A 26,303-nucleotide genomic window follows, 5' to 3' on the forward strand; every position below is an offset into this window, starting at 1 on the left:
TAAGGCGGGATGTACTTTAATGTAATTAAGACCATCCATAATCGCCCATTTAGAAATATCATTGAAGTTCAAGTTTCTCAAGAACTTTTCCTTCATGCAATGGAAATAAAAATATGTAAGATGATAAATGTTAGCGCTAATAATTTGATACAAAGTTATGAAGGCAGATAGACATTGGACTTCTTATGTTAGGTTAGGTTAGGTGGTAGCTACCCTGATAAGGATAGCTCACTTGGACAACACGAAGGTCCGTTCTGATACCACATACATCAAAAACAACGGTGACTTAGATCTAGCTACTTAGAGAATCGTTGAGTAGCAACGATAAAGCTCCGAATGATACCGATCTCAACTTTAGATAAATCCTCGGGAGATCCAAGTGAGTCGCGACCGAAGTACTTTCGCCTAGTTCTGGCAAAAGCTGGGCAATCAAGCATAAAGTGATTTGAGGATTGGAGTATATTGAGACGTACCGCATGGATACCCATGGGACAGTGCCCGGTCAAAACCCCAATGACCATTGATAGGTGAGCCTTAGTGAAGCCAATTATTTCAGCAGACCTCCTGCCATCCACTTTCGGTCAGAAATATCTTGCTACCCTCCAAGACGTGGTGTCCGCCCAACGTTTTCTGAGCTGACTCGAGGCCCAGCTATGGAGAACAAATCCACAGGTGGCCAGGGGAATCCCGAAATCTTTACAGCCATCTTCATCCAGTTCAGCTGTATCGATGGGGGCTAAGATATCCGCTTGACAGTTACCCGGGATATCGCTATGGCCCGGGACCAAGATAATCTTAATTGTAAAATAATTCGATGCAATCGCAAGCGAGGTCAGGCACTCACTGCAGTTGAGCTCAAGGCCTTGATAACCTCTTGGCTATCAGAGTAGATGTTAAATTCCCTTACCGTAGTAGCACTGGATAGCATTCCATCCACCGCATCCTCAATCGCAGCAACTTCAGCTTGGAATACACTGCAGTGATCAGCCAACTTAAACTAGCGGCTTACATTTAGCTCTTAACAAAAGACAGCTCTTGACACCTCTCCCGATATTTTTGTATATTTGGACGCGTATTAGCAGTCGACCCCTATTTTAAATTATTACCGTTAATAAAAATTGTTATTCATGTTGTTGTATATTGAAATGGGCAGTAAGCTGAAATAATGAGCGAGCACCTTTCGGCGAAAGGTGCCTGTGGAATTGGGCACATCCCGAGCAAAGTAGTGATATATTTCGAAGCACGAACTACGTACCCTGTGCAAAGAGGATAAATATAATAAGAGCCGTCACTCGTTATTTTTTAGGTATTTACTCGATATAAACTGTGAGGTAGTCGCCAGTTTTGTTACATGAGGGACATTTTTGAATTGTCTTCCATTTATCCATGCGGCGTTGTCACTTTATGCAAACGTGTTTTTTGGAAAGAGAATTGAATAATTAATTAAAAACAGTCGGAAAAATAAACACAAATACCCCATGAAAATGTATAGAAGACATTTATAAACATCTCGCCCAAAAAAAAAGTAGCGACTATCTCATAGTTTACATCGAGTAAATGCCTAAAAAATAACGAGTGACGACTCTTATTATATTTATCCTCTTTGCCCTGTGGACATTTAAGCGCCAAATACACGACACGAACATTTCCGCGAACATTCCGCAATCTTGTTCGCAGCTTTGGCCATACACCATACGAACTTTTGGCCGAACATTAGTTTTCTTTCAGACAGCGATGAATACGGACAACAATTATGCTGCAGCAATATTGCTCGCTGTGGCAATTAAAGTCGCATATTCATTATTCTTTTTAATTCTATTACAATAATCTCTGCTTTTTACTTGCCACAATGATGGCAAAGATTTATACATTTCAATAAATTCACTCAGAAATTTTTTATTGTCCATTTTACTTTTCCGCTCACGTCTGTTCCGTTCAGAAATTACTACGAATATGAGCTATTTCGCCATACACGCACGAACAGTTCGCACAAATGTTCGCCAAAAATCAAAATATTTTAACAAACACCACCATACACGACAGAAAAGGTCGGCGAAACATGACATAACGGGAATGTTCACGGAAATGTTCGTGTCGTGTATTTGGCGCATTACACAAAAGATTCGATAGACCGAGTTAAGCATCCATCTCTAGATAAATAAAGCGCTGTTCCTTGTCAACACGAAGTTGCTCAAATTCGGCTTTATTTGGTTTTTGTACAGAAAAAAAAACATATGGGTTGACCACAAGTTGTCAAATAGATCTTGTATATATTTCCACGTGTATAAAAACAACAATACAGAAACATCTTGAAGTATTCAATGGCCGAAACTAGAAAGAAAATTGAGTATTTGGTGGCTGATACCACAGCATTCATCAACGCGGTTCAACTGAACGTAAGTGTAAATGCGATATATTCTACTCCACCATTAAAATAAGTTGTCAAACTCTTCAGGACTATGCAAGTAATGTGCTCACAGTTCCTGATGTTATCAAAGAGGTACGCAATAAAAGGCAGATTCGACGGCTTTGCGTGTTGCCATTTGATTTGCAAGTGCGTGAACCTCGAACAGAGAGTGTAAAACATTGTGTGGAATTTGCAAAAAAGACTGGCGATTATGTTAGTCTATCAGGAATAGATATTAAAGTTATTGCGTTAGCATATGAACTTGAGTCCGACACTGTTGGCATTCAACATTTGCGTACTGAACCTGTCGTATCGAAAGTTATTGCATCTAAAGATAAACCTGAAGAATTTCAAGATAGCACAAAATTAGCTGGCTGGTATAATCCGACAGGTGATTCCGGCGACGAAGAAAGCGACAGTGAAAATGGGCAGGAATCTAACGATGAGCAAGTAGGGGATGAGGATGATACCGATGCTGTTAAAGATGCAATCGAAAAACAAATTGCGAACCCGAATGAAAGCGTTAACTTTGAAGATGATTTAACGCAAGAAGAACTACAAAAGCTTATAGAAAATTTGAAATGTGATTCAGGTGATGACGCCGTTGATTACAATATACTGGTGCCGAAATGCCAAGAAGACAACGATGAACAGGCACAGTTGAATTCTGCGGATGATAGTGATGGAAAATTTGTCCAACATGAACTTAAAGACGAATCAAATGTTGAATTGGGTGACGACCTAGATGGTGGCTGGATTACACCAGCCAACATAAAAAAAGTTAAGAAATCTCTTGAAGGTAAAGTGGAATCTGATTATGTGCCCATTGTTGCATGTATGTCGACAGATTATGCACTACAAAATGTATTAAAACAAATGAATTTGCAAATATGCGCCTTAGATGGATGTGTTATTAAACATTTGCGCACATATATTTTACGGTGTTATGCATGTTACAAAACAACAAGTATAATGACCAAAGTGTTTTGTCCGAATTGTGGTAATAAAACATTGAAGCGAGTTGCTGTTAGTTTAGATGAAAATGGAAAGCAGGTTGTAAGTAGCAAATTTGTACGCACAATTGCTATAAAAATTATAAATTGCTTTTGTGATTATTTTACTTTCAGATACACATAAACACACGTCGACCATTAACATCAAAATATAAGAATCAGAGCTTGCCAAGATTTCAGGGCGGAAAACATTCGCGTAATCCTATTCTTTTTGAAGATCAGCCCATACCCAGACAAATGCCATCACGTGTTGCAAAAACCAAAACAAATGCTTTAGATGAAGATTATATTGCTGGATTTTCACCTTTCGTTATGCGTGATATTGATTCGAAATCTGCCATGCTGCGGTCGAAGGGCAATCTTAAGGAATGGGCTCGAAATAATACCTTTGAAGAGGATCGCCGCAGAAAACATTATAATAGAGTGTACAAGTAAAAGTTTCAACAATAACATAAGTATACAAATAGATTTTGTATAAAAAAAATATATTTCTTTCATTTAAAAGAAACCTATACCCTATACCATGTGCATCATACGCAATTCACTTCAGCATTATATTCAAAAGAGATATGACCTTTAATATATATATAGAATCTAAAACCCTCAAATTTTTGAATATAAATTCGACTGCCGCTGGAGCGATTTGTTTGAACTCTTGTACATTTGTTGTTGTTGTTGTATAAACAATGAAGACACTTCAGAATCGTCACGGGCTGTCTTCTTATGTCCCCAGAACACCATCTACATATGAGGCGAGAATACTCCCCCCATCAGGGAGAGAAATGAGATGCTAACCAAACAGTTCCTGTTGAATACCCAGAAACCTGGGCATCCAAACAGACATCTGATTGATGAGGCAACACCGCCTAGGGGCTTAAGGAGTCATCTCCGTAAGCATTTTGAGGAAATACGGCACCTGAGAACCCAGCCGTATGAAGCAAAAAAACACAAGCAGGTCCTTGGTGAACTCCACAAACAGGCGTCGGACCGTTATGCCGGGATTTGCCCGGTGAATCCAGTACTCAACGAAAAGTACCCAAAACTTGTGGAAGAGGAACGCATACTCCCCAGGAAACGCGTGTCACTCTTGCTCAACTTCGTTCTGGATACTGTAACAGGTTAAACTCTTACCTATCCAAAATCAACCCCGACATACAAAATGTATGCCCCGCTTGCAATGTGTCCCCACATTACACTAACCTCTTAAATTGTAATGTGGAACCAACGCCTCTAACACCCCTTTCATTATGGTCCACCCCTGTTGAAACAGCAAGCAGCAAGTTTCCTTGGACTCCCGTTAGAGGATATTGATGACAATTTGTGATCGGTCGCGGCTGTTATGTGGGGCGAAGCACTGCTACAACAACAACAACAACACTCCCCGAAGGCTTTGGGGAGTGTTATCGATGTTTCTTTGCCGGATATAGATCCGGTACGCTCCGGTAAAAAGCACGGTTAAGGTACTAGCCCGACCAACGCGGGGACTATTTGGTATGACCACATTAAACCTTCAGGCCATCCCTCCCTCCCTACCCCTTAGATCCATGAGAAGTTCGGATTCGCCAGAGCCTCGGTTGTTAATGAAACAGAATTCGCCACGGATAGGTGAGGTTGGCAATTGTGTTTGGAGAAACTATATATTGCGCTGGCAACCTTATAGGGTTGCTCTACACAACACCTTGAATCTCCTTGGTATTTTAGTCGCCTCTTACGACAGGCATACCTACCGCGGGTATATTTTAACCCCCTAACCCGCTGGGGTTAGTCATGTGCAAATGCGTAAAATTTGCGTAAAATGAATTCAAATTCAATGTTTTTTTTGCATAAATAGAAATATCTCAAATCTTCGTGGGATACGACCGATTAAAAAATAATAAATAAGTACGTGGTACGATATCCTCCACTGATCGCTTCCAATGCAGGCGGTTCTATGTACCGGAGCGACTCGGATTTTTCCTGACCAAGGGCTGTCGCCCTACGGCGTCACCAGCTCATAACTACAATCTCCGTAGTAGAGTCGGTAGCAATGCCGGGCGGTGGCTTCTTCTCCCCTCATTTCCGGCAGCAGTCGTGTAGGTCAGGGAAACAGACTCTTAGTCCCTACCACCTTTTGCACCGTTTGCCAGCACAGAATATACATGTTTGCAATTAATTTATATACGTTTGCGTCATCCGCTCAGCTCCTCCTGGACGGTTCCACTTTCATAGATGTTCTGGTCTCCGCGACGGCAACTCCATGACGGGCTTCATTGCACCATGTTGCCAGACCGCAAACCCAACTACACCGGTACCCCAATGCTTACCCAGGGACGTCCAGTCCCAGGGCCACAAAAGCAATTGCGTCCCGGCCTCCCACTACGCAGGCGTAGTCACCCGCCAATTACCCCTAGAGTAACGCCGTCCCCCCCGCTGCACTTCAGAATTCAGCAGTTAAACTGTAATGGATTAACTGGGAAGATCACGGAGATAGTCGATTTCATGAAGCGGTATAACATCCCCATCGCTGCGACTGGAGACTAAACGCACCTATTGGATGAGGCAAAACACTGCTGCAACAACAACAACATATCCTCCGCTGATAGCCGGTCTGAGTGAATCGGTTATTTTTACTAACAGCTGTCTTTTAACATTGTCCATACTTACCTTACTTATAGTTCTAAAACACTTTCTAAACTCTAAAACTTCTTTCGTTTTAACTTAGTTTGTAAGCTAAAAAATTGACCACTATATCGACTCGTGTAAAATACCACAGAAAGTTAGGGGGCTTAAAACGTACCCGCGGCAGTTATGCCTCTCGTAAGAGGTGACTACAATACCGAATTGTTTTAAGGGGTTGTGTAGCGCAACCCTTTCAAGGTGTTGCCAGAGAAAAATATAGCTTCTCCAACCCGAGGTGGTCGAGCTGGTGCCTTAATGGTGCTTGTTACCGGAACGTACCGGATCTGCATCCGGCAAAGGACCATGTTGTTGTTGTTGTTGTTGTAGCAATGCTCGCCCCACCTAATAGCCGCGACCGATCACAAATTGTCATCAATATCCTCTAACGGGAGTCCAAGGAAACTTGCCGTTTCAACAGGAGTGGACCATAAGGAAAGGGGTGTTAGAGGCGTTGGTTCCACATTACAATTAAAGAGATGGTTGGTGTCGTGTGGGGACACATTGCAAGCAGGGCATACATTTTGTATGTCGGGGTTGATTCTGGATAGGCAAGAGTTTAACCTGTTACAGTATCCAGAACGAAGTTGAGCAAGAGTGACACGCGTTTCCCTGGGGAGTATGCGTTCCTCTTCTGCGAGTTCTGGATATTTTTCTTCAAGTACTGGATTCACCGGGCAATTCCCGACATAAAGGTCCGACGCCTGTATATGGAGTTCACCAAGGACCTGCTTGTGTTTTTTCGCTTCATACGGCTGGGTTATCAGGTGCCGTATTTCCTCAAAATGCTTACGGAGATGACTCCTTAGGCCCCTGTTGTTGTTGTTGTTGTTGTAGCGATAAGGTTGCTCCCCGAAGGCTTTGGGGAGTGTTATCGATGTGATGGTCCTTTGCCGGATACAGATCCGGTACGCTCCGGTAACACAGCATCATTAAAGTGCTAGCCCGACCATCTTGGGAACGATTTATGTAGCCACGTTAAACCTTCAGGCCATCCCTCCCTCCCCACCCCAAGTTCCTTGAGGAGCTTGGGGTCGCCAGAGCCTCGTCTGTTAGTGAAACAGGATTCGCCGCGGATAGGTGAGGTTGACAATTGGGTTTGGAGAAGCTATATATTGCGCTGGCAACCTGAAGGGTTGCGCTACACAGCCCCTTGAATCTGGCATTTTAGTCGCCTCTTACGACAGGCATACCTACCGCGGGCGGGTATATTCTGACCCCCTAACCCGCTGGGGTGTCCCTAGGCGGTGCTGGTTCGTCAATCAGATGTCTGTTGTGATGCCCAGGTTTCTGGGTATTCAACAGAAACTGTTTGGTCAGCATCTCATTTCTCTCCCTGATGGGGAGTATTCTCGCCTCATTATGCAGATGGTGTTCTGGGGACATAAGAAGACAGCCCGTGGCGATTCTGAGAGCAGTATTTTGGCAGGCCTGTAGTTTCTTCCAGTGGGTGGTTTTTAGGCTTGGCGACCATATGGGTGACGCGTAGCACGTAATCGGCTGGCTAATTGCATTGTATGTGGTCAAGAGCGTTTCTTTATCTTTTCCCCAGGTACTGCCAGCAAGGGATTTGAGTATTTTATTACGGCTCTGAATTCTTGGAACAATTGCGGTTGCGTGCGCACCAAAATGTAGATCCTGATCAAACGTCACACCCAAGATTTTGGGGTGTAGGACAGTCGGTAGCGTAGTGCCATCGACGTGGATGTTCAATATGGTCGACATTTGGGGCGTCCATGTTGTAAATAAGGTCGCGGAAGATTTAGTCGGTGACAATGCCAGGTTTCGCGAGGCGAAAAAACTGGAGAGATCAGGGAGATAGCCGTTTATTTTATTGCATAGCTCATCGATCTCTGGGCCTGGGCCTGTGGCCATTATTGTGCAGTCATCGGCGTAGGAAACGATTGTGACTCCTTCCGGTGGTGAAGGTAGCTTAGATATGTAGAAATTAAACAAAAGCGGGGATAGGACACCACCCTGTGGCACCCCTTGTTTAATTCTCCTTTGTTTTGATGTTTCGTTTCTGAATTGCACCGATGCCTGCCGACCACCCAGATAATTTGCGGTCCACCTTTTAAGACATGGGGGAAGGGTAGACCCTTCCAGGTCTTGCAGTAACGATCAATGCTTGACCGTATCAAAAGCTTTTGATAGGTCTAACGCTACGAGTACTGTTCTATGGTGGGGATATTGATTCAAACCGCAATTTATCTGGGTGCTAATGACATTTAGCGCGGAGGTAGTGCTATGGAGTTTTCTGAAGCCATGCTGATGAGGGGCTAGCTGCAAATATGCTTGGAAATAAGGGAGCAAAATGGCTTCAAGCGTCTTTGCCACTGGCGATAGGAGAGATATCGGACGATATGACTCACCTACGTTAGCTGGTTTCCCAGGCTTTAGTAGCGGGACCACCTTGGCCATTTTCCATTTCTCGGGTATGACAAAGGTGGAAAGAGACAGGTTGAAGACATGCGCTAAATATTTGAAACCCTCTTTTCCTAGGTTTTTAAGCATCGGCATGGCTATGCCGTCTGAGCCCACTGCTTTGGATGGTTTAGCGCGACCAATGGCGTCCTCAACCTCTCTAGCGGTGATGGTAATTGGTGAAGCGCTGAGTTTGTGTTTATGTGCATGTATATTGGCTCTCCGTCTATCTTTGTCGACCGTAGGATGCATTATATATTGTCGGCAGAAAGGACCATGAACATCGATAACACTCCCGAAGGCCTTCGGGGAGTGTCCTTATCGCTACAACAACCACAGAAAGATAAGAGATAATCGATTTTAGGAAAAAACAGCATCAGGATTGCTGCGCCACAAGGGACGAAGTTTACCGCAATCTGATTTGAAGACATTCTACGGCTGTAACGTTAAAGAAAAGATCGCCAGGAGAGAAATGGTGGCAGTCTCCCGTTCTTTACGCATCGTTTCGAGTAATTAATTGCATTTGACCTTTGTTCGGCCATTCGATGCCAGCAATGAAATTATCAACATCTACATCCCTATCCCGGAAATCCGGTTTTACTTCCCAGCCGAGCAGCAGCCTTAATGATAGAAATCATGTGAGACACACAGGTCCACGAGATCTCCTATAAGGTGACATCAATGAGTGGTATATAAATATAAACGAGCCAAATAAGAAGAATCCCCAGCGGGTTAGGGGGTCAGGATATACACGCGGTAGGTATGCCAGTCGTAAGAGGTGACTAAAATACCAGATTCAAGGGGCTTTGTAGCGCAACCCTTTAGGTTGCCAGCGCAATATATAGCTTTTCCAAACCCCATTGTCAACCTCACCTATCCGCGGCGAATCCTGTTTCACTAACAGACGAGGCTCTGACGACCCCAATCTCCTCATGGAACTTGGTGGTGGGGAGGGAGGGATGGCCTGAAGGTTTAATGTGGCCATATAAATCGTTCCCGAGATGGTCGGGCTAGCACCTTAATGGTGCTGTGTTATCGGAGTGTACCGGATCTGTATTCGGCAAATGACAAATACATCGATAACACTCCCCCCACTTTATCGCTACAACAACAACAACAACAGCCAAATAAGAACTCCAGCGTCTCTAACGATTCTTGTAAGTTGGTGATCGAATAATATCCGGTTCAGCACATCACTAAGGAAAACATTTCACCATATATAACTCTCCATTCACCACATCATGCAAAGGTTTTCCGAACGCTTTCGATGAAAATCTATTTTTGGTATACAGCTGTGACATTTCTTATCGATTAATTTGCAATCTACCCACACATTTAAGCAGTACGATTATTTCATAAAAAATAATAAATCAGTAATGGTTAGTAAATATTGCAAATCTTTGGGCTACATTACATTAAAATATTTGTTCTTAGGAAAAACCAATAAGTACAAAAAATTTGAGCAGCGGCAGTGGTGGCGTCTTGGAGGACCGTCGCATTTGGGTTGGCAATTTAGACACACGACTAACCGAGTAAGTGTCTACCTCTACCTAAAAATATGCTCTTATATGGCATATGAAACTAATCTGTTAACTTTCCTTTCATGCTTTGCTATTATTGGTATCAACTGTTGAAAATTTTGCAAAAATGCGGTCCTGTCGAAAAGTTTGATATGCTCTTTCATAAGAGCGGCCCAATGGTTGGGCATTCGCGGGGATATGCCTTTGCCACTTTTGGCACAGTAAGTTGAAGCTATACTCTATACTATTCACTTACAATACTACAAACATAAATTAATGATGACTATTTTTGTTCAGGCGGATGCTGCATTGATAGCTTTGGAAAAATTGAATGGCACAATAGTAGCAAATCGCCCACTGGTAATTAGATTGGCGAAAAGTGTTAATTATGTAAGCATGCCTGAATTTCAGGCTTTGTTGTGTATCCTTTTATGTATATACTTTTTTGATTTGTAGGACGAATTTAACAAACAAAAACCGAAAATTGAAATACCTGCACTAGGTGCTGGTTCATGCGATGATAAAATGAATAAAGATGAAGCGATACGAGCTATAGAAGCCAAACTGCGTGCACTCGAGCGAAGTGGCGACGAAGACTTGGAGTTGAATCTTTTAACTCCAGTTAGCTCTAAGGCATCGTTTATACAGCGATATCAATTTAATAAGGATCGTGATGCAAACAGTAGTACCTCAAGCGGTCGTACCTATACAAAGCCATATAATTCTGCGCCATATAATAGACAGCAACGACCGAAACGAAAATAGAATAAGCTCGTTTATAATTATAATATAATATAAATATAAATATCTGTTTAGTTTTTAAACCATCAGTTTTTAAAAAGTCACCATTCTCATTATTTATTTATTTGTTCATTGACACGATATTTATGTGTATACATACTTAAAGGTACTTATCAATTGCTGTGTTCCGGGATTAAGCCAAATAAAGTGTTTTATTTCTTGACATTATGTAGTTTTATTTTCTTATCTAAATTTAAATTAAATAAAATCAGATTCAAACTACATTGAACAAATTTCATTTCGGTGCAAATATATGTTTGCCACGCAGATGGTCCGGTAATTTTACAATGCTAGGACAAGGAACTTGACCAGGTATTTCACAAAGGCAATGTCGATCGCAGCCGTAACCGAAATTAGCAGGATTGTCCTTACTCTCCGCCAAATGCGCCTCAGCATCCAATTGGGCTCTAAAAAGTTATAAACAAAGATTTATTATCACTATTTGGAAATAGAAATGGCATTTTTGAAAATGCAAAAACAACCATCATCATAAACAGTTTTTTGACTGTATTAGTTAACATGATCTTTTTTGAGCTGACTTACTTTGATTTACCAACTACTTTACACAGATGATCCATTATCTCGTCCATATTACGGCTGTCGATATCTATCAGCATATCACGTCCATCTTCAAAGTAGCAACGCACAAAGGGCGAAGGTGTCATGTTTCTAAAAGTTATAACTTGGACACTTGGATTTTTATACTGAACCTGACATAAATTCCAAAAAACGAAATCTCTGTGAAAATATAAAAGATTGTTTTAATAAGATAAGTATTAATGCTAATAAATTTAGTTAAGTAACCTCGCTCCATTGTGATGTGGGCCGTGTATATTGTAATTTACGCTAAAAATCTTAACTTTGTCCTTCAAAACTAAGCGACCGGCATTTAAATATTTAAGCGTACGCCTAATAGGCGCTTCCCCTATCATAAAAGGCATATTTTTTTATTATTTTGGTAATGGCTTATTTATAAAGGAATAAAATATCTATGGTAATTTGTTCGGCGATATCTGCTGCAAGTTGCTAACAGACGGAACAGCTGATTGGACACTACGTACAGGGTGCTTAATATGACACGGAGTAAAGCCGGTTTTACATAGAACTCTTGCAGCGTTACTTCGATTTTACACTTTGACAGCGCCTTAAAATATGTTTCAACTTTTTGCACCGCATTACACTCCAAAAGCTTTGTGTAGTAAGAAATAAGAGCAGTCTTTCATTGAACTAGTCGGTTCAGCGACGCAGCGTAACAAAAACACCGGCAAGGCATTACATTAGCCGTTTTTCTTTTACACGCGTATACGTTTACGTTTGCGCGTAAAAAAACGCTTAACCTCGCTTAATAATGCTTATGAGACCCATCTAGCGGCAGTGGTGAAATAATAACTACAGGGTGTACCGCGAAGCGGAGACACAACCCTCTGATGGCCATAGTGTATAACATATAGCTGAATCAGTTGCGATAAATTGTGGGCACGCACCATTTCAAGAGGTGATACATAGAATTAGTGTGGAGGTGAAACATAGACACATATTTCAGTTGAATCTGAGTATAATGCGTATTGAAATTTAGTAGTACTAATTTTATGCGCAGCAATTTGAGAAGAGTAGCTAGAAGAGTAGCTCTAATTTTTTTCTCATGCATTCCATCGGGCTGGCTTGTGCTCGCAGAGAGCAGGTCTGTGGTCCCAGTTGCCAAGGGTATTGTGTTGTAGTTGCAGTATTTGGCCGTCTAGCATTCCTTGTGTGTCTTATTCTGAGATTTTAACCTGACCGGTCGGCCACGGATTTTAGCTGCATCGTCATCCGAGCAGAAACTGAAACTTTTATTTCTGTTGTTGTTGTTGTTGTAGCAATGTTTCGCCCCACCCAATAGCTGCGACCGATCACAAATTGTCATCAATATCCTCTAACGGGAGTCCAAGGAAACTTGCTGTTTCGACAGGGGTGGACCATAATGAAAAGCGTTGGTTCCACATTCCAATTAAAGAGATGGTTGGTGTCATGTGGGAACACATTGCAAGCGGGGCATACATTTTGTATGTCGGGGTTGGTTCTGGATATGTAAGGGTTATCCTGTTACAGTATCCAGAACGAAGTTTAGCCAGAGTGATTCGCGTTTCCCTGGGGAGTATGCGTTCCTCTTCCGCAAGTTTTGGGTACTGTTCCCCGAGTACTGGATTCACCGGGCAATTCCCGGCATAAAGTACCGACGCCTGTTTGTGAGGTTGAAGGACCTGTTTACGTTTTTTTGCTTCATACGGCTGAGTTCTCAGGTGCCGTATTTCCTCAAAATGCTTACGGAGATGACTCCTTAAGTCCCTAGGCGGTGCTGGCTCATCAATCAGATGTCTGTTGGGATGCCCAGGTTTCTGGGTATTCAACAGGAATTGTTTGGTTAGCATCTCATTTCTCTCCCTGATGGGGAGTATTCTCGCCTCATTATGTAGATGGTGTTCTGGGAACATAAGAAGACATCCCGTGGCGGTTCTGAGCGCAGTATTTTGGCAGGCCTGTAGCTTCTTCCAGCAAGGGATTTGAGCATTTTATTACGGCTCTGGATTTTCGGAACCATTGCGGCTGCGTGCTCACCAAAATGTAGATCCTGATCAAACGTCACACCCAAGATTTTGGGGCGTAGGACAGTCGGTATCGTAGTGCCATCGACGTGGATGTCGGTGATAATGCCAGGTTTCGCGAGGCGAAAAAACTGGAGAGATTAGGGAGGTAGCCGTTTATTTTGTTACAAAGCTCATCGATCCTGACTACATACAAAGCAATTAGCCAGCCGATTACGTGCTACGCGTCACCCATATGGTCGCCAAGCCTAAAAATCACCCACTGGAAGAAACTACAGGCCTGCCAAAATACTGCTCTCAGAATCGCCCCAGAACACCATCTGCATAATGAGGCGAGAATACTCCCCATCAGCCATCAGGGAGAGAAATGAGATGCTGACCAAACAGTTCCTGTTGAATACCCAGAAACCTGGGCATCCCAACAGACATCTGATTGATGAACCAGCACCGCCTAGGGGCTTAAGGAGTCATCTCCGTAAGCATTTTGGGGAAATACGGCACCTGAGAACCCAGCCGTGTGAAGTGAAAAAACACAAGCAGGTCCTTGGTGAACTCCATAAACAGGCGTCGGACCTTTATGCCGGGAATTGCCCGGTGAATCCAGTGCTAACGAAAATTATCCAAAACTTGCGGAAGAGGAACGCATACTCCCCAGGGAAACGCGTGCCACTCTTGCTCAACTTCGTTCTGGATACTGTAACAGGTTAAACTCTTACCTATCCAGAATCAACCCCGACATACAAAATGTATGCCCCGCTTGCAACGTGTCCCCACATGACACCAACCATCTCTTCAATTGTAATGTGGAACCAACGCCTCTAACACCCCTTTCCTTTTGGTCCACCCCTGTTGAAACGGCAAGTTTCCTTGGACTCCCGTTAGAGGATATTGATGACAATTTGTGATCGGTCGCGGCTATTAGGTGGGGCGAGCATTGCTACAACAACAACAACAACAACATCTTTGGGCCCGGACCTGTGGTCATTATTGTGTAGTCATCGGCATAAGAAACGACAGTAACTCCTTCTGGTGGCGAAGGTAGTTTTGATATGTAAAAATTAAACAAAAGTGGGGATAGGACACCACCCTGAGGCACCCCTTGTTTAATTCTTCTTGGTTTTGATATTTCGTTTCTGAATTGCACCGATGCCTGCCGACCTCCCAGATAATTTGCGGTCCACCTTTTAAAACATGGGGGAAGGGTACACCCTTCCAAGTCTGGCAGTAACGTGCCATGGTTGACCGTATCAAAAGCTTTTGATAGGTCTAGCGCTACGAGTACTGTTCTATGGTGGGGCTTCTGATTTAAACCACAATTTATCTGGGTGCTAATGGCATTCAGCTCGGTGGTGGTGCTATGGAGTTTTCTAAAGCCATGCTGATGACAGGTTAGCTGCAAATTTGCTTTGAAGAGCAAAATGGCTTCAAGCGTCTTGGCTACTGGTGATAGGAGAGATATCGGGCGATATGACTCTCCTATGTTAGTTGGTTTCCCAGGCTTTAGTAGCGGCACCACCTTGGCCATTTCCCATTTTTCGGGTATGACAAAGTTGGAAAGAGACAGGTTGAAGACATATGCTAAATATTTGAAACCCTCTTTCCCTAGGCTTTTAAGCATCGGCATGGCTATGCCGTCTGGGCCCACTGCTTTGGATGGTTTAGCATGACCGATGGCATCCCCAACCTCTTTGGGGTGATGGTAATTGGTGACGTGCTGCACTTATGTTTACGTGCGTGTCTGTTGGCCCTCCGTCTATTTTTGTCGACCGTAGAATGCATTATGTATTGTCGGCAGAAAGCGCTCGCGCATTTTTTCGCATCCGACAGCACTTTGTCGCCAAAGGCGATGGAAACTTTGTCATTGTGCCTAGACGGATTCGATAGGGACTTTACAGTGGACTAAAGTTTACCAACACCGGCAGAGAGGTTACAACCGCTTAGGTGTTCCTCACACTTCACCCGCTTGTGTTCATCCACAAGCAATCTGATGCGTTGGTTTATATCCCTAATTTGGGGGTCGCCGGGATCGAGCTGTCTTATAAGGTCACGTTCTCTCGCTAAACTTGCGGCCTCCGCCGGGAACTGGGGCCGAATTTCGGGAATTCTACCGGCGGGATGAAACGAGCCGAAGCGGATTCAATGACCTTGCGGAAAGCACGCTACCCTTGGCGGGCATCAGTTGGGATAGGGAGGGCAGCAAAGCGGCTGTCTGTAAAGGATTTGTATTCGTCCCACTTTCCTTTTTTAAAGTTAATGAAAGTGCGTTTTTCTGCTACGATGAAGTCGCCGGGACGCTCGAGCGAAATAAGTATAGGCAGGTGGTCGGATGCCAATGTTACCATCGGCTGCCAGTTGACGCAGTTTACGAGTTCTGCACTCACGATTGAAATATCCGGCGAACTGTGACAGCTTCCTACCATGCGTGTGGGGGCGTCTCCGTTTATAGTGCAGAATGCCGTTTCTTTTATTTGATCCGCTAACACTCCACCCCTACTGTCCACCCCCAAGTTTGAATGCCATAGATCGTGATGGGCATTGAAATCGCCTAAGATAATGCGATTGTTTCCAGTGAGTACGCCGCTGATATCAGGGCGGTATCCACTGGGGCAACAGGTGACAGGAGGGATGTGGATGTTGATGATTTCCAGATTTGCATCGCCTGACCGGACAGATAATCCTTGACGTTCTAAGACACTGTCCCTGCGGTCGATGTCGGGATCAAATATATGATATTGCACAGTATGGTGTATGATAAATGCGAGGCCGCCTCCATTTCCGCTCTCGCGATCTTTTCTGTGGACATTATACCAAGAACAGGTCTGCAATGCAGATCTTGCTGTGAGTTTAGTCTCTTGAATCGCAGCAATGCGGATGTTGTGCCGCTTCATGAAGTCGACTATATCCGTGATCTTCCCAGTTAATCCATTACAGTTTAACTGCAGAATTCTTAAGTGTATAGGGGGAGACGTCGTCACTCTGGGAGTAAGTGACGGGTGACTACGCCTGGGTTGTGGAAGGCCAGGACGCGATTGCTGTTGAGGCCCTGGGACTAGACTTCCTTGGGTAGGCATTGGGGTACCCGGTCTATTTGGGTATGCGGCCTGGCAACATGGCGCAATGAAACCCGTCGGGGGGTTGCCGTCGTGGAGACCAGAACATCTAGGAAAGAGGCACCGTCCATGGCAGGAGATGCATTGGGCGGATGTCGCAAACGTATATATTAATATTCTGTTTCCCTGACCTACACAATTGCTTCCTGAAAAGAGGGGGGAAGAAGACGGGGGCAGGGGCTGATGCTCGGAATTGCTCCCGACTCTACTACGGAGATTGTAGGTAGGAGTGGGAGCAGCCGTGTGAGTTGGTGGCGCCGTGGGGCGCGTGCGACAGCGGGTACTTGTTGTGGCTTGCTGAGCAGCGGGGCTGCCGGAAGGTAGCGGGGGGGGGGGGGGCGCTAAGGCGCAGACTATGGGACGTCCCAGGACGTGAACAGCAAGGAGCCACAAAAGATTTATAAAAGTTACGTGGACGTCTGGTTTTGGGGTCTAGCCCAGAACAACCTGTCCGATGCAACCATCCCTTACACGAGAAATACTGACAAGAGTATGACCGTCCTAAAAAGATTCTTTTCCGGCAGATGCAGCAAAACCATTTCTCAGGACCGGGGTCAGGCGACGGACCCGGATTGGGTTCGATACCTTCCCGGAGCAAGAGAATATGGAGCAGTCCCGCTGCAAGGAGCTGCTGGGAGGATCACAATTTGTGGGAGGGACGCAACAAATTAAATGGGGTTACACTGAAATGGCAGTCCTTGGTAGGGAAAAATCCCGAGTCGCTCCGGTATATAGAACCGACGGCCTTGGGAAGCGTTTTATTTCTGTCGTCTTTGGAAGTGTATTAAGAGTGTCATGGTTTCGTATAAAATTACCGGACGGCTTGCTTGATAAATATTTTAAAACCTGTTGTTGGATAATGACTATGTCTCGGGTGACTTCGAAGTCTGTTCGCCTCAATATACCTATTAGACGAGGTTTCGTAGTAGAGGCTGAACTTTCTGACTGTAGCACCAAATACACTTTCTTTGCCCACACAGGTGCTGATGGCGCCAGGCACGATTTTTACATCACAACTAGGGTAAAGCGCGTGAAATTCCCTTTCCTTCATATTATCCTTCTTGATGATATATTAAGGATATTTGCTTGCATGTGAATAGTGGCGAGACGTTTGTCCATATGCGTGAACTGCAGTACTGGGCGATGAAGCCTTCCTCGAAACTGCGTTTGTGTACATGGTCGCTAAAGTTAATGTCATATGTTGTATGTTCTTATTTTCATTTGTCGTTCATCCCATGTTTTTGACACCACGGTATGTTTACAAAGGTTATAAAAATGAGTGGGTCCCATTAACGGATTTGGTTTTTCTTTCGGTTGAAATGTGGTTTTATGTAGCGGGTCCCAAAGACACCGTTCAACCTGCTTCGCGGGTAATGATGTTGATGATGATGTATACAAATCCATTCGCTTGGTCGAAACCCGTTAGATGGATTCGCCCGATAAATCCCCACAACTATTCCTTAAAGCGATTATGTCGGAGTAGTTTTACCAGGTTGTCGCCTATTCATTTAAGCTCAAGTGTTCAGTGGCCATCCGTTGGATAGTTGAGCGCAAGCGTTCGAAGTAGTGAACTGCTTGAACGGTTTCATCCTCTACTCATTTTTCCGCGGCGGATGAGGCATTCTAATTCACAAAAGTACATGCATAAGTTTGTCCCCACGTTCATATTTTTCAGCGTTTAATGAGCGTTTATTTATGTATGTGCTCTCATATATATGTAAATCACTAAATACATACATACATGCATATGCACCTGTGCAAGGACATGCAAAATATAAATAGATACATACCTATGTAAGTAAAAAAGTACAAGTACGTATGCATGAGTTCTTAGCCGAGTTCTGTTTAGAGTTGGGTCGTTTAGTTGTGAACTTGTTCAATTGACCGGGTCTCTCAACTGAACAAGTGAACTAGATCTTCGATTTCGGTTCTATTTGTTCTTTTAGTTCATTTGTTCTTTTAGTTCGTTTTATCTAATGTTATTCTTTCTCTCATCTCGTTCGCGAACATACATACGTAAATTCATACATACATACGCAGAAATTCACAGTGAGCACGAATGTCGATGATGCCACTTACACTAAAGATGGTCATCTTTGTTGTTGTTGTTGTAGCGATAAGGTTGCTCCCCGAAGGCTTTGGGGAATGTTATCGATGTAATGGTCCTTTGCCGGATACAGATCCGGTACGCTCCGGTACCACAGCATCATTAAGGTGCTAGCCCGAACATCTCGGGAACGATTTATGTGGCCACATTAAACCTTCAGGCCATCGCCTCCCTTCCATGAGGAGCTTGGGGTCGCCAGAGCCTCGTCTGTTAGTTAAACAGTATTCGCCGCGGATAGGTGAGGTTGACAATTGGGTTTGGAGAAGCTATATATTGCGCTGGCAACCTGAAGGGTTGCGCTACACAGCCCCTTGAATCTGGTGTTTTAGTCGCCTCTTACGACAGGCATACCTACCGCGGGAATATTCTGACCCCCTAACCCGCTGGGGTGTGTGGCACTGCTACAACAATATATGTATCATTGTGAATGATAACTAAGTGTGATATCTTATCTGTCAAATGTCGGACAGGATGTTCAATATGGCTACTTTTTAGCGTTTTGACAGGGTGTTCAATATGGCGGCGCCTATCTTCAGCGGGTGATAGAAAGAGATACATAATGAGACAGCGATAGTCAATTACAAATCAGGTGATCCAATCACTTTAAAATTTTGACGTCTATGCAGAAGATATCACACTTAGTTATCATTCACAATGATATGTATGGACTATTTATGAAAAACATATTTTGTAAGAAACTAATTATTACATTTATTAAACTTGAAAAGTTCAGATTTACAATTTGTGTCTATACTCTTTCAATTTCCTGGATCTTCCGAAATTTGGAACTTTTTTTGAAGTTAATTATACATATATATTAACTCATTTATTCATAACACATTTAAATATACCTACACAAAGCATTGCTGCATAGACACCCCCATCATTGTTGGCTTTTTTCGCGGGTGCGAGCAACAGTGAGCAAATTTGCTTGAAAAAAAAAGAACAGATGAAGAAAAAGAACAACTTGTTCGTTCCATAGTGTACAAGTACAAGTGTGTTGACTTATCTGTCAAGCATTCTGACAGGCACTCGCTGGATTCGGAATGACAGCGAATTCAAAATGGATACCATTACCGAGTGCGCCGAATGATTGAAAAATTGAAAAAGTCGATACGATTGGTAGTCAAAAATGTTGTCGTTGAGACCAAAAATGCGACTCTAGACCTGAGATTTCCATCAGGTGAGCGAGGCTGTTTGTAGTTTTGACGTTTATCGCTTAGTGAACACACTTGGTATAGGTACACTATGGTTCGTTCATCAGAAAAATAACGAAATAACCGAATCTCTGAAATGAACGAAAAAGCACAACTCTAGTTCTGTTGGATTTGGCTTTCTCTCCAAATGCAGTAGAAATGATAACAATAACAACCGGTAACTTTACAGGAAAAACATAAAATAAAACAGTGAACAGGACAAAAATGGCACAACGCAAATGTCATTTGTTGCAGCAGCTTTTCTAGTTTCACACATTTACCTGACTGTGGTAGAGCCAGAAAACCCAACAAAAAGTGGCGTGAGTGGCAATAAGAGGTTACATTGCTTAATTTAACAATGAGTATAATAAGACCTTATGCCAGTTTTACATGGCAAGTCAATCTTTGACATAGGGTTGCCTCTCAGGGAAAGTATTCTAATTTTTTTACCTAATGACCTTAATAAGGGTGTTCCAGTTAGTTCTGGGTCATAATAAAATCTAACTGGATCGATCCGAATCATTCTATGTGAGGTCCCCGAGGACCATCCAATTCAACCAAACCGAATATTTCTGACAGATTTCAAGCCTCGAATTATAAGGCGTATAAGCAATTGATATAAGCCTTATATAAAGTACATAGAAAAATTAATTGATTATTACAGTTTGCCACTAAACTAGTTTTTTTAAGGTAGTACTGTACTCCAAGGCAATAACTTTCTTCCCCTTTCATAATTATCTACGAATATAAGGCCTCCACGTTAAGTGACACACTATGTGTAAACTCCATGCATCATTTGAAGAACAGATAACCAAGACGAGATGATTTAAATATACGACAGGGTTCAAAAAATCACTTCCGGATAGTCGGAAGAATACCACTTGGTTGTTGTATGGGAACGTACAGAATTTATATCAGGAAAAAGATAAGATCACCACCATTCCCGCTTAACCTCTTAGCCGATTTTGGATGTAACGTAAAAAGCCACACCAGCTACTCCTGTTTGTCGATAACTGATGCAAATTCCCTACTTAGGGAAGATCTCCCTCTGCGTCTGCTTCCAAATATGAGTTCGGATAAGAATACATTCTTAAGCGAGAAGCTTTTCGATGGCAAAGTTTTCTTAGGTCACTGCATGCACTTTCTTCGCTGTATAGAGACCTATCTTGGCTGTCCCAAAGTAGTCGTCCAAGTCGATAATTGAGCCCCGTAGAGTGCTGCGCCTAGCCTAAATGTGGACGTGGTGAAATTGGTTTTGTATTCTGTGATCAGGAAAACACCAACAGGACGTGTACTGTCGTTGGGATAGCAACAGTTACAGAAAGCAATGACAAATCAGGGCTTTGGAAGTAGTAAGAAACTTTGAGTAATTTAGACACGCCCGACACCGGCGTGCATGGGAGTTATTTTTTGTGGCAGGTGGGTGGTGGTGAAAGGTGGGTTTCAGCTAAGGATGAGATAATACGAAGCCAAACCAATATGTGGCGGATAATTGTAGCTAAGCGGGTTGATGGGAAGATAAAAGGTAGATAGGTAGGTCGCTGGTGCCAGATAAGTGGCAAAGTCGATGATTCTGTCAAAGAGCCGTGGGAAGAAATTTCGTAAGGCGAATAGACAGCTGATGCTAAATCCTACCGATTTTTACAGGTGAATTGGTTCATAGATAAGCAAAATTATCGGTGGATCGGGGAACGGATGGCTCATGCTCAAGCCAACCGGCTTGGGAAATCGGAGAACGGTAAGACTGTGAGCAGATGCTACCAAGTGATGGCGACCATGCACATGATGGGTGGTAAATAATGAATCATTGGCTGATAGGCGTCAAAAGCGAATAACGGATAGTAGATGACGAGACCGTCAATAGTGGAACAATGAGAGTACATCAGTGAAAATGTTACCAGTAGATGTAGAACGGCGAAAGTGTTGAATAATGGTGGATATCTGTTGATTAATGTCAGATGACGGATAGTAAGCCCGGTATGCCCGGCATGAGTGTGTACAATAACCGGATCTTCGGTGAATGATGAAAAGAAACTCAAATTTATTCGGAGGTCTGGGCCAGTTTGTATTTAGGTGGTGGACATACCACCTTTACTCCCAGTAAAATATTTTAATGTATGCTGATGATGTAAAACTTTTTAGGTCCTATACGCCTATTGAAGAACGTCCCTTGCTTCAAGCGGATTTAAACTGCTTAGTTGCTTGGTGCAACACGAATTCAATGCCGTTGAACATCAATAAATGTAAATTCATGTACCTCTCTCGGAGATCTTTGCCAGCAGCCTCTTACCAAATTGATAATTTTTGTCTTGTATCAGTAAATTATTTTGTTGACTTGGGAGTCACAATGGATGCTAAACTTAGTTTCAACCTTCATATTATGACTACTGCCAATAAGGCTGGAGGTGTTCTATCATTCGTGAAGAGACGGTCTAAAGAATTTAATGACCCTTATGTAACCAAAGCCCTTTTTACCACATTAGTTAGACCCATACTAGAATACGGATCAATAGTCTGGAATCCGCGATATCAAGTTCATGCAGTCAATACAGAAGCAATTTTTACTTTTTTCTTTAAGGAATTTTCATTGGGACTCTGCATATAATTTTCCACCTTATACTAGTCGGTTAAAGCTTATTAATCTTCCAACTCTCGCTAGTCGTAGATAAATGCTAGGCGTATTATTTATGGCTAAACTACTGAATGGACTAATTTATAGGCCCTTTCTTTTGAATGAAATAAGCTTCAATGTCCCATCACGAGCGTCAAGACATTACAAACCTCTTCTTTTGATGCAGTGCAGAACTAATTTCGAATTAAATTAACCTTTTCGGTGTTTTTGTCATGATTTTAACTCTCATTCGAATTCATTTGATATAACGGATTCACTTTTTACTATAAGGAAAACTGTCCTATCCTATCTTAACTCGTAACAAAATAAAAAAAAATATATATAATTTTCAACTGTAGCTGAGCAGTTTTAGATCTCGACGCTTAACAAACCTCCGCCTATCAACAACTCGGCAAAAAGAAAATCCGTGCGAAATGCGGGTGCGCCCCTCGTGTCGGTTGGCCGGGTTTTGGAGTGTATTAATCCGTTGGGTTTATTATTATTATTATTCTCTGATGGTCCAAAACTGGTTGGCATCCCGGGTCACTAACAGACGTAAAACAATCGAGAGTGGAAGGTTGGTGCTGGTCAAGGCAAGTGGTCGTTTTACCCGAGGTACAGGTTTCCCCCCGCAATTTGGTATATTTTAAATATAAAATATTACAAAATGTTTGAGAAGTTTGCACAATCTCAGAGGATGATTGGTTCGCATGAAACGTGTACTTGCATAGAGTTTGTGTCTTTCATTTTCTTGCTGACCGGTTGTAACAGAGTGATTAGTGACGACTTGAGGCGCGATTCTTTGTAATGCTACTGATGCAGTCTCCCAGCTAGGGGTGTAATTACTTATGATTCTATTATAAGCATTTCAAAGGGGGCTATATGCCATCTGCCAGCGTGTATGTAGATTGAAGTAATTTCTTCTTGGGCATGGGAAGTGCCAACAAGTTGAATAGACTAGCGGCATAAATTTTTGACGGCAGGCCGGTTATTTTGAGAGAAATCTAGATACTACAAGAAACAGGAAACCACTGCCGAAACGAGACCTAAAATCGAAGATTGACGGTCTGAAAATAAAATTTGTACCCATGCCTGATGCTTGAACTCAGAGTTTTTCGGAAAAATGCTTATTTTCGAATCTCCCAAAAAAATATGGTTTAGAACTACTTCCAAGCGCATTAGTTTGAAAGTTTTTCTCAATAAAATATCTTGCAAGCTGAAATGAATATTTTCTATTTTCTCTGTTATCCTTTTCAGCTGCATTTCTTACACGTGTAAGTGGAAATTTGGCGATTGTCATGAAGGACATTATGTTGTGGTTCCCACGTGGTACATTCACACGCTCAGACAAATCATTTAAAGCAGGGGCTAAAACCGTTATTCCTTTTATAATATAAGTCCTTGCAAAACTATTAATTTTGGACATTAAATATATTTGGATCAAGATAAAAATTATTTTCGGATTTTTATTTTTTGAGTCCGATAGAACTAGTTAAACTCGGACTTTTAAAAATAAAATTCCCGAAATAAAAGTTAAATCAAGACTTTTAATTTTTAAGGCCGAAATAAAATGCCGCTTGATAACAAAGAAACGGCTTATCCGAATTAAAAAAATTTGGTACCAATCGATTCACCTGGATTCCTAAAATTTAAAACCTTATAGACTTTTGAAAATTTCTGTTAATAATACTAGAAATTTATCATAAACAAACTAGATCGAAAATCTCGTAGTATAAATGGTGAACTTGCAGTGGATTTTTGCAATAAATTTCGTTCCAATACAGCTATTAGAGTGAAAATTGGTAAACCGCATTCTGCTAGGATAGGAAAGCTTTCCAAAAAAATAAATGGGCGTAATCGGTCAGTAGCCACGCCTTTTTCTGTATATAGAAATTTCCGCACAGAACATGCAATATTTGAGTATCTAATTAAGCCACGTTATTGAAATTTGGCATGCAAATTACTGACATTGCATGTAGTTGATCCACATAATTTTTTTGGACAATGGGTGTGGCACCAACTACTTTCCAAATAAGATTTTTTGGACCTTCAAGTGCGATAACTCGTACATACTTTGAGCAATATTTTTGCAAATTGGTAAGCGAACTTCATATTTGTATTTGTACATGCCGACGGAAAAAGTTTTAAAATCGAATTAAAGTCACACCCACTTGTATATAAAAATATCTTGAATTCAATGCTAAGTACGTGAATATGTCGGAGTTATTTCGGAACTATTGCGGGATCATTGGGGGATCCTTCCGGTATCATTCCTGGATGACTTTTGGGATCTCGTCAGGGTTATTTCGGGACTTTTTCCGGATCATTTGGAGATCCTTCGGGCATTATTTCTGGATAGTTTTCGGGATCCGTCCGGGATTCCGTGAGGATTATTTCGGGACTTTTTCGGAAGTATTGCGGGATCATTTATGGATGGTTTTCGGGATCGCGTCGGGTTTATTTCGGTATCATTTGAGGACTCTTCTGGTATAATTTCTGGATGGTTTTCGGGATACCGTTAGGGTAATTTCGGGACTTTTCCGGGACTATTTCGGGATGATTTTGAGGCCCTTCCGGCATTATTTCTGGATAGTTTTCGGGATTTGCTGCAAATTATTCGTAATTAAAGTTCGGTATGTTTTATTTTTAATATCTATCTGCCAACCGACCATCCAACATCCACTATTCCTTTTTAACCATACTCCAGTCAGCGGCTCATTATTCACCACCCACCAGCTGTTTATTCACCACAATCTTACTCCACCTTTCATTCTGAACCCCACAGTCTACTGCTTAACAGTTATTTTTCGGATCCGTTAATCGATTCACCATTAACCCCTTACACCAGTTGAATGTATCATCCATGGCGGAAGGATACAAGGTGGCAGCATGGTGACATACCTACAAACATAAATAAAAATGCCATGTACTTTGTTTTTGTAAATTCGATGGACAAATGTCAAAATCGTACTGCGCCGTAAGTTGACGTATTAAACCAAATAAAAAAAGTTTATAATCAGCTGGCCCATGCTGCCACCTTGTATCGTTCCGCCATGGTATCATCAGCCATACGTTTACCGATTTACACTGGCAGTTTTAGCACCGCCCTACGACTTCATCTTTACCCACATGCTACCCCCTAACTTAAACCTGAACCTTAGTGAACTACCGCTCATCTCCCCGTCATCCTGACTAGTCACGGCTCTCTGTCACGGTGTTTGTGTCTGACTCAAAAAACGGGAATAAATATGATTGCCTTCCTTAGTAGAGGAATTCTGGCATCTAATTTACTCTTAATTGGTTGAGTGCCAAACCAGCTTTCGACAAAATCCACTTTGAAACTGAAAACTTCAACTGAAGTTTCGAGCAAATAGCTCTTGTGGCAGCTTGTATCAAAAGCTCCTACTACCAGAACGTACCGGGTGTCGCCATCAAGGTAAAATAAAAACAAAAACAACAGGGTGACTCCAAAATCCACGCTTTAATTCCTCGAAGTCAGAGCAAGTGCACTTCACATCTAGGATTGAGCCCCAAGCATCAAGTAAGCTGTCAAGAATTACGTTTCTTTGGTAGTCCGATATAACATCAGTATCTGTGAAACCAAATAGGCCTACGAATATCCGTATGCGTACAAAACAGTTTTAGGAAAAAGTGGGATCTGAAGAACCCATTGTTATGAATCAGTAATTCGAACGCTGAGTTTAGGTGATGGGTAAAACGACTTCCATGTATTGCGATCACTGGAGTGACACACAGGGGCTCTGAACGTTAGACGGACATGGCCATGTTTTACTTAAGGCTAAATAATTGCTGGATATGAGTAGAGCCAATAACAGGATTTATCATGTAACTAAGCTTAACATTTCAGCTCTCGAGT

General features: G+C 42.4%; 3 protein-coding genes across 4 annotated transcripts; 2 read left to right on the forward strand and 1 right to left on the reverse strand.

Moving 5' to 3' along the window:
* The first annotated feature begins 2,221 nt into the window (after positions 1–2,221).
* On the forward strand, positions 2,222–3,913 carry LOC137249481 (RNA-binding protein NOB1). The gene is made up of 3 exons (XM_067781022.1): positions 2,222–2,396; positions 2,456–3,463; positions 3,535–3,913. Exons 1-3 carry the CDS (start codon positions 2,322–2,324, stop codon positions 3,853–3,855), a joined length of 1,404 nt encoding a protein of 467 aa, XP_067637123.1. The 5' UTR covers positions 2,222–2,321; the 3' UTR covers positions 3,856–3,913.
* Positions 3,914–9,749: 5,836 nt separating this feature from the next.
* LOC137249483 (probable RNA-binding protein 18) lies at positions 9,750–10,983 on the forward strand. 2 transcript variants are annotated; one of them, XM_067781026.1, is made up of 5 exons: positions 9,750–9,878; positions 9,934–10,031; positions 10,120–10,240; positions 10,317–10,409; positions 10,476–10,983. In XM_067781026.1, exons 1-5 carry the CDS (start codon positions 9,876–9,878, stop codon positions 10,782–10,784), a joined length of 624 nt encoding a protein of 207 aa, XP_067637127.1. In that variant the 5' UTR covers positions 9,750–9,875; the 3' UTR covers positions 10,785–10,983. The 2 variants fall into 2 exon arrangements, with proteins under 2 accessions (XP_067637127.1, XP_067637126.1); XM_067781025.1 differs by having other exon boundaries at positions 9,837–9,878; positions 10,166–10,240.
* mRpS25 (mitochondrial ribosomal protein S25) lies at positions 10,971–11,861 on the reverse strand. The gene is made up of 3 exons (XM_067781024.1): positions 11,625–11,861; positions 11,364–11,558; positions 10,971–11,227 (listed from the first exon to the last, which is right to left on the reverse strand). Exons 1-3 carry the CDS (start codon positions 11,759–11,761, stop codon positions 11,056–11,058), a joined length of 504 nt encoding a protein of 167 aa, XP_067637125.1. The 5' UTR covers positions 11,762–11,861; the 3' UTR covers positions 10,971–11,055.
* Positions 11,862–26,303: the final 14,442 nt, after the last annotated feature.

This window comes from Eurosta solidaginis, chromosome 4 (assembly GCF_040869045.1).
Source record: "Eurosta solidaginis isolate ZX-2024a chromosome 4, ASM4086904v1, whole genome shotgun sequence".
Lineage (NCBI taxonomy): Eukaryota > Metazoa > Arthropoda > Insecta > Diptera > Tephritidae > Eurosta > Eurosta solidaginis.

Bases quoted from the DNA above. Each gene is read 5' to 3' on its own strand.
- LOC137249481 (XM_067781022.1), top strand. From the start codon at position 2,322: ATGGCCGAAACTAGAAAGAAAATTGAGTATTTGGTGGCTGATACCACA. The intron at 2,397-2,455 runs GTAAGTGTAAAT...CAAACTCTTCAG, and splicing joins TCAACGCGGTTCAACTGAAC to GACTATGCAAGTAATGTGCT. The intron at 3,464-3,534 runs GTAAGTAGCAAA...TTTTACTTTCAG, and splicing joins ATGAAAATGGAAAGCAGGTT to ATACACATAAACACACGTCG.
- LOC137249483 (XM_067781026.1), top strand. The intron at 10,241-10,316 runs GTAAGTTGAAGC...ATTTTTGTTCAG, and splicing joins CCTTTGCCACTTTTGGCACA to GCGGATGCTGCATTGATAGC. The intron at 10,410-10,475 runs GTAAGCATGCCT...TTTGATTTGTAG, and splicing joins TGGCGAAAAGTGTTAATTAT to GACGAATTTAACAAACAAAA.
- mRpS25 (XM_067781024.1), bottom strand. From the start codon at position 11,761: ATGCCTTTTATGATAGGGGAAGCGCCTATTAGGCGTACGCTTAAATAT. The intron at 11,559-11,624 runs GTTACTTAACTA...ATATTTTCACAG, and splicing joins CCACATCACAATGGAGCGAG to AGATTTCGTTTTTTGGAATT. The intron at 11,228-11,363 runs GTAAGTCAGCTC...ATAACTTTTTAG, and splicing joins AAAGTAGTTGGTAAATCAAA to AGCCCAATTGGATGCTGAGG.